Below are 15,633 nucleotides of genomic sequence, written 5' to 3' on the forward strand. Positions count from 1 at the left end.
GAATCTGTTTCCTAGACAGCTGCCAAGTCTAAAAATCTGCCAATAAATGATCCCTTTTAGTGGTCATTTACTAAGAAATGACACAAGTCGATCGCAATGATCTCCCATTTCTTGACAATGACAACCTTGTCCTTGCACTTTATTTGGGGCATTGTAGGCAGATCAGCGACCTTCTCTTAGCCCTGTTTCCATATTTGCCTTTTTTTTATAGGAACATTTTTTTATTATTATATTTTTTTTAGTTGTGTGTTGCTGCTTTCTGTACAAAAGTCAAGGTGCACTGATGCCAAGCAGTGATGAAATAAGAAGAAAGCCAATTGCTGGACTGAGTTGGGGGGGTGTGGGGGGGGGGGATAGCTGCTAGGAATCCGCCTGCAACTGTGGAGAAGTCAGTAATTGCTGGAGACAGGGAGAGCTGGGAGGGGGGGTTGGGCTGAACTATCCATGTATAAATAGTGTGATCTCAAATTGAAAGGCATAAATAACAGCAGGAGTGATCTAACCCTATGCAGTTCATCCTCGTCGTGAAAAAAAAAGAAAAAAAAAAAGGGAAGGAGAAACAATAAAAAGCTTCCAGGGGACGTGTAGATCTCCTACTGCAAAAAAAAAAAAAAAGCGAGTGGATCTCTGTGGGTAGGTGGCAGAAGATCACAGGGCAGCCATGGAAGAACTTACAGCTTTTGTATCTAAATCGTTTGACCAAAAAAGCAAGGAGGGCAGCGGCAGTGGCAGCGGCAAGAAGGAGACCATCACCTACAGGGAAGTTTTGGAGACAGGCTTGGCTCGGGCCAGGGAGCTGGGGAACTCTGACAGCAACCTCCAGGACATTACAGACAACAGCAATCACTGCCCGCTCCATCTCTACAAAGAGCACACAGACATTGACAAGGACAAGCTCAAAGACTACAGCACGAGCAGGATCTCTGAAGGTAAGTATGTGCATGGGGGACAAACCTTGCCTGCCTGCCTACCTACCTGCTTGCTTGGGCTGGATCAGTGCTGCTGTAGCTGTGACGGAGGACAGCAAAACTTCCAGCCAGATCCACACTGGTCTGTACTAACACACTGATCTGCCTTCTAACAGCTGTATTGTGCATGCCTGTCCTTCTCACTTCCATCCCTTCTATACATGGCTTCATTCTTCCTGTCTGCTCATGAATTCCATCCGATCATTCGGTTTTAAAGAACATCTGGATTTTGTGTAATGTAATGCATGTTGTATGTTCGCCTATTGATTTTTTTTTACTATTTGAAATATTCAGGAATTTTTGTTATGATCGTGTGCTTTAGAAAAAAAATTGCTGGTGTTCTTTTGTTTCAGCACAGTGTAGAGGAAGGGGACCTGGGATGCATTCTATAGCTGAGCTGTGGGATAAAGTTTGCAGAAGTTGCATTGTAGGAAATTGTTTTTTTTGTGTTTTTTTTTCAATGTGGCCCTGCGACAACCCATTCTGCACTCACTGACATCAAACAGCGACGTTGTCCCCCTATCTCTCAATCAAAGCCATCAAGTGGCCGGACACAAGGGCCACATCGATTAAATCGTTTCTGACCCGGGCAAACAGGTGTCCTTTCTTTCAAACAGGACTATTCCATTGGAAAAAAAAGACATATTGCAAACAGCCTCCAAAACATGTGGCTCAACTTGAGGGAGGGGGGGGGGGAGCCCAAAACGTTTTCATCTGGTGTGACTCAAGGTGAAACTAAATTAAAAACAAGACAAGTGAGAGAGCAGGATAAGAGGACATGAGTGATTTTCTTTTCTTTTTTTTTTGTCTGAGCTGGGTGACACAAACAGCAATATTCCTAGAGATTTAGGCATTGAGCCTGATTCACTAAAGGAGTTGAGAATCTTTACACAAAACATTTATTTTAAATAAAATTAAATTAAAATGATAGAAAAAGCAAATGCCTGTTGCCATCTGCACATGATTAAATAATTAACATGAATATTAACCCGATTTATTAGGTGATCATTTTGAACTCCTTTAGTAAATCAGCCCAGCGCTGTCTGTATTCTCTCCCTCCTTGCCTGCTGTTATAAACCACAATTTTCTTCCATCTCATGCAGGCTTTACATTGATCGAACAAGTGTTTATTGTCTTGCCAGCAACAAGCACACGACACAAATAAATATCCTGTTACCCTTTGCAGCAATACAAAACTGCAGATCTCCTAAATATTTCATATTGAATACCCTGCCCTATGTCAACACGTGGGCCTTACAGACTTTATAAATAGGTGGGATCCTCCAACAAGAATTAAAAGTCACTATTGTGCCTAAAAAAAGTCAACTGTGGCCTTCTAAAGCTCGCAGCCCAACAGCAAATGTAATAAAAGTTTAAGTGGACCGCAAGAACAAAAAAGGATTATAAGATGATTAAAACTGCCTACAAGTACTCTATAAACACGTGGAAACAATTACACGCCCATTTTCTTTACAACCTTTGCAAAGTTAATTTTATATAATGGATTACACCAAACTGGGAGAAGTTTTGGCAGGAGGTTCCAATAAAGAGCAACTTGCAATTTAGAATTTAGCTGCACATCTAGCAATCTATAATCTATCTAATGTATCTATCTATCTATCTATCTATCTATCTATCTATCTATCTATCTATCAATAGCATTATATATATATATATATATATATATATATATATATATAGTAATTTTTTTAACTATGTACAATATATCACACACACACACGCACATATATATATATATATATATATATATATATATATATATATATATATATATATATATACACACACACACATACACAGTGTCATGTTTAAAGCTGCCTAAATGCTGTTTTGCACTGCAACAGCGTGAGTGTTTATAGATAAATTATAAGGGAAAGCCTTGACACTTGACTATCATATTTCTAATTGAGGCTCCATTAACCACCTCCAGAGCCACTTTCTTGCCTTGTTGATTGAAGAATCATTGATAAAAGCTACACTGACTGTTCCCTGCATTCTGTACAGCACAGTTCTGTGTTAATGACAGACGAGCCTACTGAGAGGCATTTTATCCTCAAACTACTGTATACATGATTGCTACATGTTCTATCAAATACATTATAACTATATAGATAGTTGATGTCAGCTAAAGTGTATGTGGTTGCTGCATGTGCTGTGGAATACACTATAACTACACACATTATTGTCAGCTAATTTATCTCTGGTTGCTATATGTGCCAATGAATATACCATATCTATATTAATGCCAGCTAATTTATCCATGGTTTCTATATGTGCTGTAAATACACTATAACTTTTGTAAACATTTAAGTGTCAACTAATTTATACATGGCTGCTATATGTGCTGTAAAATACACTCTATTTTTTTATACATTTAAATGTCAACTCATTTATCCATGGCTGCTATATGTGCTGTACAAGACACTTTTTTATACATCTAAATGTTAACTAATTTATCCATGGCTACTATATATGCTATAACATACACTCTATTTTTATACATTTAAATGTCAACTAATTTATCCATAGAAGCTATATGTGCTGTACAAGACACTTTTTTATACATCTAAATATTAACTAGTTTATCCATGGCTGCTTTATGTGCTGTAAAATACACTATTTTTATACTTTTAAATGTCAACTCATTTATCCATAGCTGCTATATGTGCTGTACACTACACTTTTTTAATATACATTTAAATGTCAACTCATTTATCTATGGCTGCTATATGAGCTGTAAAATACACTCTATTTTTTATACATTTAAATGTCAACTCATTTATCTATGCCTGCTATATGTGCTGTAAAATACACTATAACTTTTTATACATTTTAATGTCAACCCATTTATCTATTGCTGCTATATGTGCAAATGAATACACTATATCTATATTAATGTCAGCTCATTTATCTATGGCTGCTATATGTGCAAATTAATACATTATAACTTTTTATACATTTAAATGTTAGCTAATCTATCTATGGCTGCTATATGTGCTGTAGAATACACTATCTAACTTTTTACACATTTAAATGTCAGCTCATTTATCTATGGTTGCTATATGTGCAAATGAATACACTATATATCTTTATTAATGTCAACTCATTTATCTATGCCTGCTATATGTGCTATAGAATACACTATAACTTTTTATACATTTAAATGTCAGCTAATCTATCTCTGGCTGCTATATGTGCTGAAGAATACACAATAACTTTTTATATATTTACATGTTAACTAATCTATCTGTGGCTGCTATATGTGCTGTAAAATACACTATAATATTTCTTTACATTTAAATGTCAACTAATCTATCTGTGGCTGGTATATGTGCTGTAGAATACAATATTACCTTTTTATACATTTAAATGCCAACTAATGTATCTATGGTTGCTTTATGTTTTGTAGAATACACTATAACATTTTATACATTTAAAATGTACAAAGGAATGCACTCTAACTATATATACGCGAATGGCTGCTATATGTGCAAATGAATGCTCTTTTATTATATATATTTAATAGTAACTAAATAATCTCTTGTTGCTATATGTTTAGGGGGATTTACTATAGCTAATTTGTCTCTGGCTGCCACATGTGCAAAGGAATACACTATAATTATATATGCAATTAATTTCAACTGATTTAACTATGGGTGTTATATGTGCAAAGGAATACACTGTATTTAATGTCAGTTAATTTGTTTATGGCTGCTACATGGGCTATGGAGTAAACTACAAATGTTGATTTTTTTTTTCTATTTTTTTTTCTATTCTTCTCTGTTCTGTTTTTTATTAGTTCTATTTCATTTTCTGTTCAATTCTATTTTTATTCTGTATTATTATCTGTGCATCTCTGTCAACCTGCCTACCTGAATTTCCTGCATGCACGCCTGTCATTAATACATATACTTTGTAGATGTCTAGGAAAGGCTTAATTGTAGGTATGCTAGGTGTGAGGCATGGCTGTACAGTGACTCTAGTGTTCTTCTCTACACCCAGGAGAGTGGGTAGTGTAACATTTGCTGATAATCTATTTATTGTGTGTAATGAAGCAACAGAGCCGAGTGTGCAGGGCCACTGACTGGATTCATTATCATTATTAAATGATATTAAATAGATACAAATCCTTGGTCCCATTGTATTTGCATTCGATGTGTCTTCAATTGATTTCTGTGCCTGTGTTCTCTACACCGCTTTTGGACTAATATAAATCGATTGAGAATACATTAGAAGGTATCTGCTGGAGCGGGTTAGTTCATGAAATACATGGCGGATAAAGAGTAATTATTAAGATTACTGGCTTCTTCCTACTGAAGGGAAATCAAATTGCATCGATCTTTTTTTTTTTTTTGCTAGGGCAAAAGAATAAAAAATGAGAATACACACAATTGTTAATTGAAGATCATGTATGAGGTCATTTATCAAAAGGGGGTTTGCTAGTTATTGTGAACACAGGGAAAAAAAAGGGGGGGGGGGTGCAGAGATATCAAAGAAAAGGCCGTTTGAAGTATTAGGGGGATTTAAGTCCATCTAACTGTTGCTGAAGCTCAGAGGCCCCAGCCAGGCTTTGATAACTGCTGACACCTTCTACTTACTTTCTGGCAGGCATCTATGAGTGCAAAGACAAGAGGGACGATGTGAAATCCGAGGATGAGGATGGGCAAACCAAACTGAAACAGAGGAGAAGCAGAACGAATTTTACATTGGAGCAGTTAAATGAACTTGAAAGACTGTTTGATGAGACTCACTACCCTGATGCTTTTATGAGGGAAGAGCTGAGCCAAAGGCTGGGACTCTCTGAGGCTAGGGTGCAGGTAAGTGCTAACGCTTTCATAGCTGCTAAAAAAAAATATGGTTTATCCAACAGTAAATCCAGCGTGAAAGTTACTGTAAATCTCAGCTAGAATTTTGTAAAAAGAAAAAAAAAAACCCTCACAAAACATAATAATACAAACAATGATGATGATGATGATTAATATTAATAATAATAATACTAAATATGATTATGATGATGATGATTATAATAATGAAGATGATGACTGATATTAATTATAAAAAAAGATGATAATGATTACGTTGTTATTATTATTAATAATAATAATATAATAATAATAATCATTATCATCATCAAGATAATATTATCACCATCATCATTTTTTATTAAACTTATTATTATTATTTTATTAATAAAAATGATGATGATAATAAAATAATTATAAAAACAATTTGAAGAAATATATTATTATTATTGTCATCATCATTATTATTATTATGTATATTATCATCAACATAATATTATCATCAGCATCATTTATATGATTAATATTAACATTGTTATTATTATTATTATTATTCAGGACTGGTATATACAGAATTGGATGAGGAGCTAAACGCCTAGTGTTCATCCAATCAGCATGGCCAGGTTCTGTACATACATATAGCAGTATCCAGGCACAATTTGGCACCGCATGCACATCTAACCCTATTAGTTTTCAGCCCAATTTTCCACCTTATGTCGTTGCCACCACCGAATGAAATAGGCCTCTTTAAAGGTTATGTGGCTGCTTTGGGGCTGGATTATCATGAGCCGGGGGGTAAGGGTGCCCCAGCTGACCTACTTGACAGGCATATGGATTTATGACATCCAAGTCTACCCCATCTGCTCACTCGCTGCTTTGAAAGCGCTGGAAACACAATCCTGAAAATGATTATTTAGTCAGTAAAACGTATTTACGAGCTTTTAGCTGAGCGTTCAACGTTTATGACAGGACGCATTGAATTAAATCTCTATTAGACATAAGTTTTCCTGTCCGAGCAGCAATCGATAAAGAGAAAATAAGTCCAAGCTTAGAAATAATTGCGATTAAAAAAAAAAAAAAGAATTGCAAATTCAAGCATGTAAAGTTGGATGTATAAAGGCAAGAACCACAAGTATAGATAGTAGACATGGAGATGGGGATAGTCCTTTCCTTCAAAATGTCATTCAGATTAAAGAAATAAATGGGATTGCTTAAAGTAGCACAAATGTCAAGAGGAGTAAAAAATAGTAGTGTAAAAAGTAGTGTATTTAAGTCACGAGTAGTAAAAAATAAAAAAGATAAACATCTGCATTTGGGGAAGTTTTTTTTTATTGCCTCTTGTATGAAATATTTATTGTATTGTTTAATATAAAGCAGTGATTATCTATAACTCTCTTATTTGTGGGATTTCAGTCTCACAAAGTGACCACATAGTCCCTATTGCTTCTTATATTGCTGATTACAAAATGACCCCACAGTCTTCAATGTGGTTTATATTGTTGCTTTAAAATGGGACCACACAATCCCCCAGTGCTGATTATATTGTTTTCCTACAAAAGTGATCACACACTCTCCGTTGCTGCCTAACTTATATGGCTGCCTTACCCAGTGACCACACAGTCCTCGGTGCTGCTTATATTGCTGCCTTATGAAATGAGCATCATACAGTCCCCATGGATGCTCATACTACTGCCTTATAAATAGACCTCATCGTACTCATTACTTAGTGTTTATATTCCTGCTTTACAAAATGAGCAAGCAGTCCCAATTGCTGCTTATATTACTGCTTTGTACAGTGACCACACAGTCCCTAGTACTTACTGCATATATTGTCTCACACAGTGACCACACAGTCCCTAGTACTTACTGCATATATTGTCTCACACAGTGACCACACAGTCCCTAGTACTTACTACATATATTGTCTCACACAGTGACCACACAGTCCCTAGTACTTACTGCATATATCGTCTCACGCAGTGACCACACAGTCCCAATTGCTGCTTATATTACTGCTTTGTACAGTAACCACACAGTCCCTAGTACTTACTGCATATATCGTCTCACACAGTGACCACACAGTCCCAATTGCTTCTTACATTACTTCCTTACACAGTGACCACTCAGTTCTCAGTACTTGATGCTTATATTGTCGTCTTACATGGTTACCACATAGTCCCCAGTACTTGCTGCTTATTTTGTTGTCCTACATAGTGATCACACAGTCTCCAGTACTAGAGATTGTATTATTGTTGTCATACATGGGGACCATACGGTCCCCAGCATTTGATTGTTATATTGTTGTCCAACACAGTGGCCACACAGTCCTTAATACATGCTGTATTGTGGTCCCACACAGTCCTCAGTACTTGATGCTTATATTATTGCCCTGCACAGGGAATGTACAGACCTCAGTACTAGCTGTATTGCTGTCCTACTAAGTGAACACACAGTCCCCAGTACTTGGTGGCAATATTGTTGTCTGACACACATAGTAACCACACAGTTCCCAGTAGTTGATGGTTATATTGTTGTCCTACACAGTGACCACACAGTCCCCAGTACTTGGTGGTAATATTGTTGTTCTACACAGTGACCACATAGTTTCCAGTAATTCATGCTTTTCCTGTTGTCCAACACAGTGACCATACAGCTCCCAGTTCTTGATACTTATATTGTTGTCCTACACAATGCCCACATAGTCCCCAGGACTTGATGTATATTTTGTTGTCCTACACAATGACCACACAGTCCCCAGGACTTGATGCTTATTTTGTTGTCCTAACAATGACCACACAGTCCCCAGGACTTGATGCCTATTTTGTTGTCCTAACAATGACCACACAGTCCACAGGACTTGATGTTTAATTTGTTGTCTTACACAGTGACCGCACAGTCCGCAGGATCTGATGCTTATCTTGTTGTCCTACACAATGACCACACAGTCCCCAGGACTTGATGTTTAGTTTGTTGTCCTATACAGTGACCACACAGTCCCTGGGATTTGATGCTTATCTTTTTGTCCTACACAATGACCACACAGTCCCCATGATTTGATGCATATCTTGATGTCCTACACAGTGACCACACAGTCCCCATGATTTGATGCTTATCTTGTTGTCCTACACAGTGACCACACAGTCCCCAGAACTTGATGCTTATCTTGTTGTCCTACACAATGATCACACAGTCCCTAGGGCTTGATGCTTATATTGTTGTCCTACACAATGATCACACAGTCCCTAGGACTTAATGCTTATCTTCTTGTCCTACACAGTGACCACAAAGTCCCCATGACTTGATGCTTATCTTGTCCTACACAATGATCACACAGTCCCTAGGGCTTGATGCTTATCTTCTTGTCCTACACAGTGACCACACAGTCCCCAGGACTTGATGCTTATATTTCTGTCCTGTACAGTGACCAGACAGTTCTCAGTAATTATACTGTAACTTTTTTCTCCTGACCATGCATCCTATTCCCGGCATCTCTTTCCTCTTTCCCCATGCCTGAGAACAAAGTCATTCTAATAAGTGTTTTGTACATAAGCATTCCCATACTAAACACTTCCTTTCCCCTGTCCTAAGTAAAGTGTGGGATTATAGGGTCCCAGCACAGTTCAGGGCATGCTTGTGCTAGGCTCAGTTCATGTGAAGGATTGATCAGACTGTCCTAACCCACAACAGACACAGACAGAAAACGTCTTTTTTATTTAGCTAAAGGGGATATCAACTTTTATGTCATTTCCACTTCTCACGTTCTAGAGCTGTAATACCTCCATGTACCTTGATGTACTGTTTCTATTTAAAAAAAACAAAAAAAAAACAAAACAAATGACTTGTAATGGAATTCTGCACTGCCTCCTTTTAGTACTTTATTAGAGAGCAGCACCTTAACAGGATGTTCAAAGCTGCAGAAAATCATATTCTCAGCCAAAAAAATGTCTATATTGATTCAGGTGGAGGGAATGCCAAAAAAAGGAAACAAAAGTGTTTGCTTTGAAAATAGCTGGGTATATTAAAAAAATGAAGCAAATGATGAGATTAAAAATAAGAAGGTATAATAATAGGAAGAATGAAATGAAAATAAAGGAGGGGTGCTAAGATACAGGAGTAGAAGTCACAGGAGCATTTTAATACTTGCTGGCTTGTAGTAAAAGCCATTCTATCAGCACACCCTGTCCTTGTTGTTAGAGGATCCAGTTTCAATTTAGAGTGGAAATTTGCTGTAAATAAATTGATGCTCCTATGTCTTGCTGGTCCTTATTAACCTTTTATTTTTAGCGTGTCCTGGAACCCCATACCACCCAGCTGTCAGGGTTATAATTGAAAGTTATGAGACCATGGTGAGGAGCAGGCAGTAATTCAATTACAAGGAATATCTCTTGGTTTATGGTGCACAGCTAAATTAAATGTCATTATTCACTGTCTCTAATGGAAATCAAAAGGAAATCAGATTAGGGTATTTGTGAAAGGAATCATTGAGTGATGCTTAATGAAGAAATAACTGTCTAAAACAGTATGCTAAGCTTTACTTAGAGTATTCCTGTCTAATTGGAACTGGTTGCAAATCGCCACACACTGATTCCTTATTGCTTAACCTACTGGCTAATTTATCACTTTTATTTATCATAAGCTGTTCTTTTTTTTCCCCTTCATTTGATATCTCCCATGGAGAAAATCTCCTTATTCCTGCAGCCTCCCTATTTGCAGAGGTCCCTAGCTAATGTGCCAGGAGCTATCCAAGAGATGACACCAGCTCAAATCACATTACACACTGATTGCACATATGCACTTCTCTTTGTTCACAACAACTACATCCACAACACACAGCTTTCCAGGACTAGCAGCCTTCGAAAATATTCCTTGGCTGAAAATGTAGTTGGAAGGGGGAGGGCTAGTAGTTTGCAATTTATGAACAATCTTTCTATCTCATTTCCAACCACAATTTTAGGTCAGATTTGCTGAATCAGCCTAAAATGACACATTTACTATATACATTTGATTACTTTTCTAGTGACTTTTTAAATGTATTTGCATTGTTATGGCTACTTGACAGCCTAAAAAAGTCAATGACAGATGGTAAGAGAAATGTTTTTTTTGTAGCAGTTTAGCAGAAAGAAATATTCCTAACCTGAGATTGTCCTTTAAAATAAATGACAGCTGGCAATAATTATGTCATCTGCACTGAGCCTCTTTTTACACTGAGGTCCCAGCACCATGTAAAGTAAGAATGTGCAGGACATGCAGGCACATCCAGAGAGCACAGTGTGACATTACTGAGCACCGTGATAAATGCCTCCCGACTCTCTTCTCACTAATTACCGCCTTGTAAATGACCGTCATTAAGGCAATTGAATAAAGCTTGAAGGGAAATGCAATGTAGAAAGTGCAGCTAGTAATAATTAAACAGGGAGTCATTTGACAGGCAATTGCACGGTCCATGTTTACTTTACTGCACTTTATAATGGCTGTAGGAACTTTTCAAAGTATACTGCGAAGTGGATTACACTTTTGCTGCTCAGTGATCCCCCACCTTCCTCCTAATATAGGGAACCTGGGAATGGCTGGACAAGTGATATGTGTGCAGAATAAAATAAAAATAATAATACAATAAAATGAAATACTGTTATCTTATATCAGAATAGAGAGACAGATGTTTTAGTGCTGGCAGGCAATGGTGACATTAACTAATCCTTTTGTATGATATTGAAAAAAAAAAATATATATAAATATAATTGTGGTGTTTGTTGCACACTTTTCACTCCTGACTGTAGGCATGACTTTTCTTACACTGCAGTCTGGGAATGCCTGATAGAAGGACTGCTTTAGTCGAGGGAAGTTGCAGATCAGAACCAGTGCACACTCCTAATACCTAGAATGGATCTAAATAATAAAGGTTCCCCCCACCTGATCCAGCTTTTGAAGAGAATGTAATAAATTCACACAGAACTACATAGCTTTCCTTTCTAAAAATAAATATTACCTTTTATCACTGCTAGGTAAAGAACAAAAAAAAAAGAAAAAAAAATATCTCCCAGATTGTAAACTCTAACGAGCAGGGCCCTCTGTTTCCTCCTGTACCAAATTATATTGTAACTGTAATGTCTACCTTCATTCTGTAAAGCTCTGCACAAACTGTTGTCACTATATAAATCCTGTATAATAATATATATATATATTATATATATATATAAATATATATATATATATATGTATATATAAAATATATATAATTACTACTATACTCATTATTATACACTATATATAAACATAGATACAGTATGTCAAATGTAAGGCAAGACCATGGTATTGCAATGCATATGCACACGCTTCAAAAATTACTCTTGGTATAAACTAAAGCTGCCCTCGCCAACTAATCAGCAGTGAAAAATCAGTGGATTGAATGCCTTTTATTTATTAAAATCTCTAACTATTGTAACTATGAGCTGCAAAGGACCTGCATGGCAGGTCTTGATTCAGTTCCAGGCCTGGGTGCTGCAGAGATTTATTTAATAAGGCTGCTCCTGGAATACATTTTGCACTGCAGCATTTATTAGAGAACTGGCAAACTCAGGGAAAAATTGCAACTTTGCATTTGCTGTATTCCTTAATTTCCAGGCATAGGTAACAGATCCATTTGAAATGTTTCCATTGGGAAAGTTATAGTATGGTAATAACTAACAATGTGCTGGAGAAAATTGTCTATATATATATATATATATATATATATATATATATATATATATATATTTATTTTTATTTCCTAAAGCATCTTAAATGTTACAAGGCAATTTATTATGTTAACATGAGCAGGGTTTTTTTTAAGGTTTTACACATTGCAATTGCTAGGTACACAAAAAGTAGCTCTGACAACCAATCTGGGTTGAGTGTGCTGTGGGATCAGGTACAATATTTTGTGTCATTGGTAACTATGTTAGTAACAGAACACAGTCACTGCTCTTCTACTCATTACAGAGATACATACATGTTATCATTGCCTGTATAGTTTATGAGCAATCATAAAGCACATATTTTACAAATTAAAAATTGCTGGAAAACAATCTAAATTGGCTTTCACTTTTAACTTCATGTTGTCATTACTGAGCAAGTCATAGTGTAAAATCAGTGGAGTTTTTTATTTTATTTTTGTTGCACTTGTTATTTAAATGTAAGGCTCTATAGCAGAACTTTGTCTGGGAGGACACAGAATTGCTCTTTGCGTAGACCCTGCGGACTACAACTCAAAATAGTTTAAATTAATCTGGATGCTGACAAACGCTGTGGAAATGTATTACTTTATCTAATTAGTGAACCACAGCATGCCTGAGCTCTCTTCTTGGTGACTGACTACCTTAAATATTACATGGTGGTTTGAAAGTAGATCTCATATGGCTTTGCAGCAGTATGTATGCAAGTGCAGAGTTTTCTGAATGTGATGGAAGAGGTAACCCTGTTATCCTTAGTGTTATATTATCACTAGAAATGTTTGTCTTTAATTATTTAGCATTTAAAGGAAAAGCATAATGCATTCCATAATATATGGAGATTTATTTAGTGGTTAGCCACTAGAGGGAGTTCTGCATTTAATGGCAATCACTGCCTCCCCGCAATAGTTGAGATAAGATATTATCTTAGATAGGGAGTGTATTAATCTCTAAAGCTCAGCAGGCCTGTTCTTGATTTACTAAAATATTATGGAATGTTCCCTTAGCAAAGTAAATGTTCATTGAGCTTATTGAATAAGGGGAATCAGTGTTCACATTATTCATCCAGTTTTACAAGCAAAATTCCTTTTTTTATTTCTTTTGAAAATGATTATCAAAAGTGAACATAGGTTCACATTATTTAATAAACTAAGTGAACAGTCTTTATTGTTTTAGAAAATAAACCCAGTGAACTTACATTATGGGAACAAGCAGTAAAGCACAACAGTTGCACAGCACTGAAAAGCAGGAAATAAGGCTGGTGTAAATGTGGCAGAGTGCCCAATTAGGCTACATTCACATTGGCAAATAGCGCTGGTGCGAATTGTAATGGAATCAATGGGTAGTTGCAGCCACCATCTCCATCTTCACTATAGTGACAGGTCAACCGGTATCTGCAGCTACTCACAGCTCTCTGCACAGCAGGGGCGGACTGACCATTTGGAAACTTGGGCACTGCCCGAGGGCCCGGGGTCAGTAGGGGGCCCCATGAGATGCCCCTGGTACCTTTTTCATAGGTTTTTTTTGAGTTTGGGCAAGGACACAGGGGCCCCATGATCCCCTATTGCCCGGGGGCCCCATGAGTTGTCAGTCCGCCCCTGCTGCACAGCCAGCGATCACCACAGGTAATCACTGGCTTTGTGGACACCCTTGAATAGCTGCACCTACCTGTTGAGAGCTGCAGCAAGAATCTCTCATTCCTACTTCTACAATTTGCACTGGCCCTAATCACTGGTGTAAATGTAGCCTTATTCACCATGCTAAGATATAGCCAAGCCACTTAAACCCTTCCCCCCAAAAAAACACCAAATTTTGGACATGCCCAGTTAGGAAAGTTCCTCAACTTTACTCCTTCAGCAGCTCAGAGAATTCACACCTGATCAGGCAGAAGTAGCTGAGTAAGTGATCTTCAGCCAGGCAGAGGCTCTCCTTTGTCAGAACCAGCATATGGCCAGCTGGGCAAGAGGTTAATACTGTGCAGCTCCTCTGGGAGACCCAACTACTGTGAGGAGCACCTCCCCAATTGCTACTAGTTACAGTGGGGTGGCTCTTTGTACCCGGGCCTTGGATCCCTCCAGCTTGTTAGCAGGTGTAGTTCCTACTCAATCCAGCAGGTGGTATCTTGATGCAGTGTAGACTCAGAAGAGTGTTTTGCCTCTGGGGCCTCCGTAGGTGTCATGTGGAAAGCAGCTGTGTTTGTGATCCCTGCTGACCTTCCACTGCCATCTTGGTTGGAGCAGCCCTTTTAAATAAGGGACCAGTTTGGGGCTTGGTGCGCATTTTGCCAATAGTTAGTGTAGGGACAGGAACTTGCTCTGTCAGGGAGAGAGATTGAGTTTTAGGTAAAGGCTCCAGTGCGAGGAGGGCAAGTGTAAGGATACCACTATACATCCTTAAGACACCGGTCCCTAGAGTTGTCACAGCAGATCTTCCAGTCTCCTCTGTGTGCTGCTTGTGCCTTCTGCCCTACCAGTCAGCCGCCCCTCCAGCAGATGCTGTCTCGGTAACGTAGGCCTTTACTCGGTAAAGTAGGACTTATTGTGCCTGAAGATATATCACTGCCTAACAGTGCTCTGGTGCTGTGACATTTCAGTTCAAGCTGGTTTACCTGCACAGCTTATCTTCACCTTTGCCACTAAAGACAGTACCAGCACTGTACTGGGAACCAAGAGTAAAGCTGGCAATAGACGATTCGAATCTCGACCTGTTCAGCAGGGATCGGCCGAGATTCGAACCATTGATCAATCAACTTGGGTATAACCAGCCTGTAGGATTTTACATGCGATTATTGCTAGTGGCTATTGTATAATGGCTTCATGGGAGGGATGTCCTGACCTGACCCCATCCATACAGTCACTGACTGTGTTAATGGTGGAATCAAGTGGTTTTCTTTCCTGCAACCCATGGTAAAGAAAATCACACCATTTATGTACTGTCTTTAGTGAGCCTATTTGTTGCAAGTTTTATTTTGTCTGTTATTGCAAGAGTTGGTGTACCTAGTGTTCTGCACCTGTTGCCATGAAAGATTGTACTAGTGCTAACTTCTGTGTTCTACAAGCATTCTTGTTAGGCTGGCCATACATTATACAATTATCGTGTACAATTTACTTTAGATTTATCAAAACCATATAATAT

General features: G+C 37.7%; 1 protein-coding gene across 2 annotated transcripts in view; it reads left to right on the forward strand.

The window, feature by feature from the left end:
- Positions 1-457: 457 nt before the first annotated feature.
- Positions 458-15,633, forward strand: part of LOC149449249 (short stature homeobox protein) — a 70,628-nt gene continuing 55,452 nt past the window's right edge. For both annotated transcript variants that reach the window (XM_089693536.1, XM_089693537.1), the window contains exons 1-2: positions 458-929; positions 5,598-5,806. In XM_089693536.1, coding sequence (XP_089549662.1) covers positions 662-929; positions 5,598-5,806 — 477 coding nt within the window. In that variant the 5' untranslated portion in view covers positions 458-661. The remainder of the gene's footprint in view (positions 930-5,597; positions 5,807-15,633) is intronic.

This window comes from Staurois parvus, unplaced genomic scaffold, assembly GCF_062004578.1.
Source record: "Staurois parvus isolate SC_StPar_1 unplaced genomic scaffold, SC_StPar_1.0 ptg000634l, whole genome shotgun sequence".
Taxonomy (NCBI): Eukaryota; Metazoa; Chordata; class Amphibia; order Anura; family Ranidae; genus Staurois; species Staurois parvus.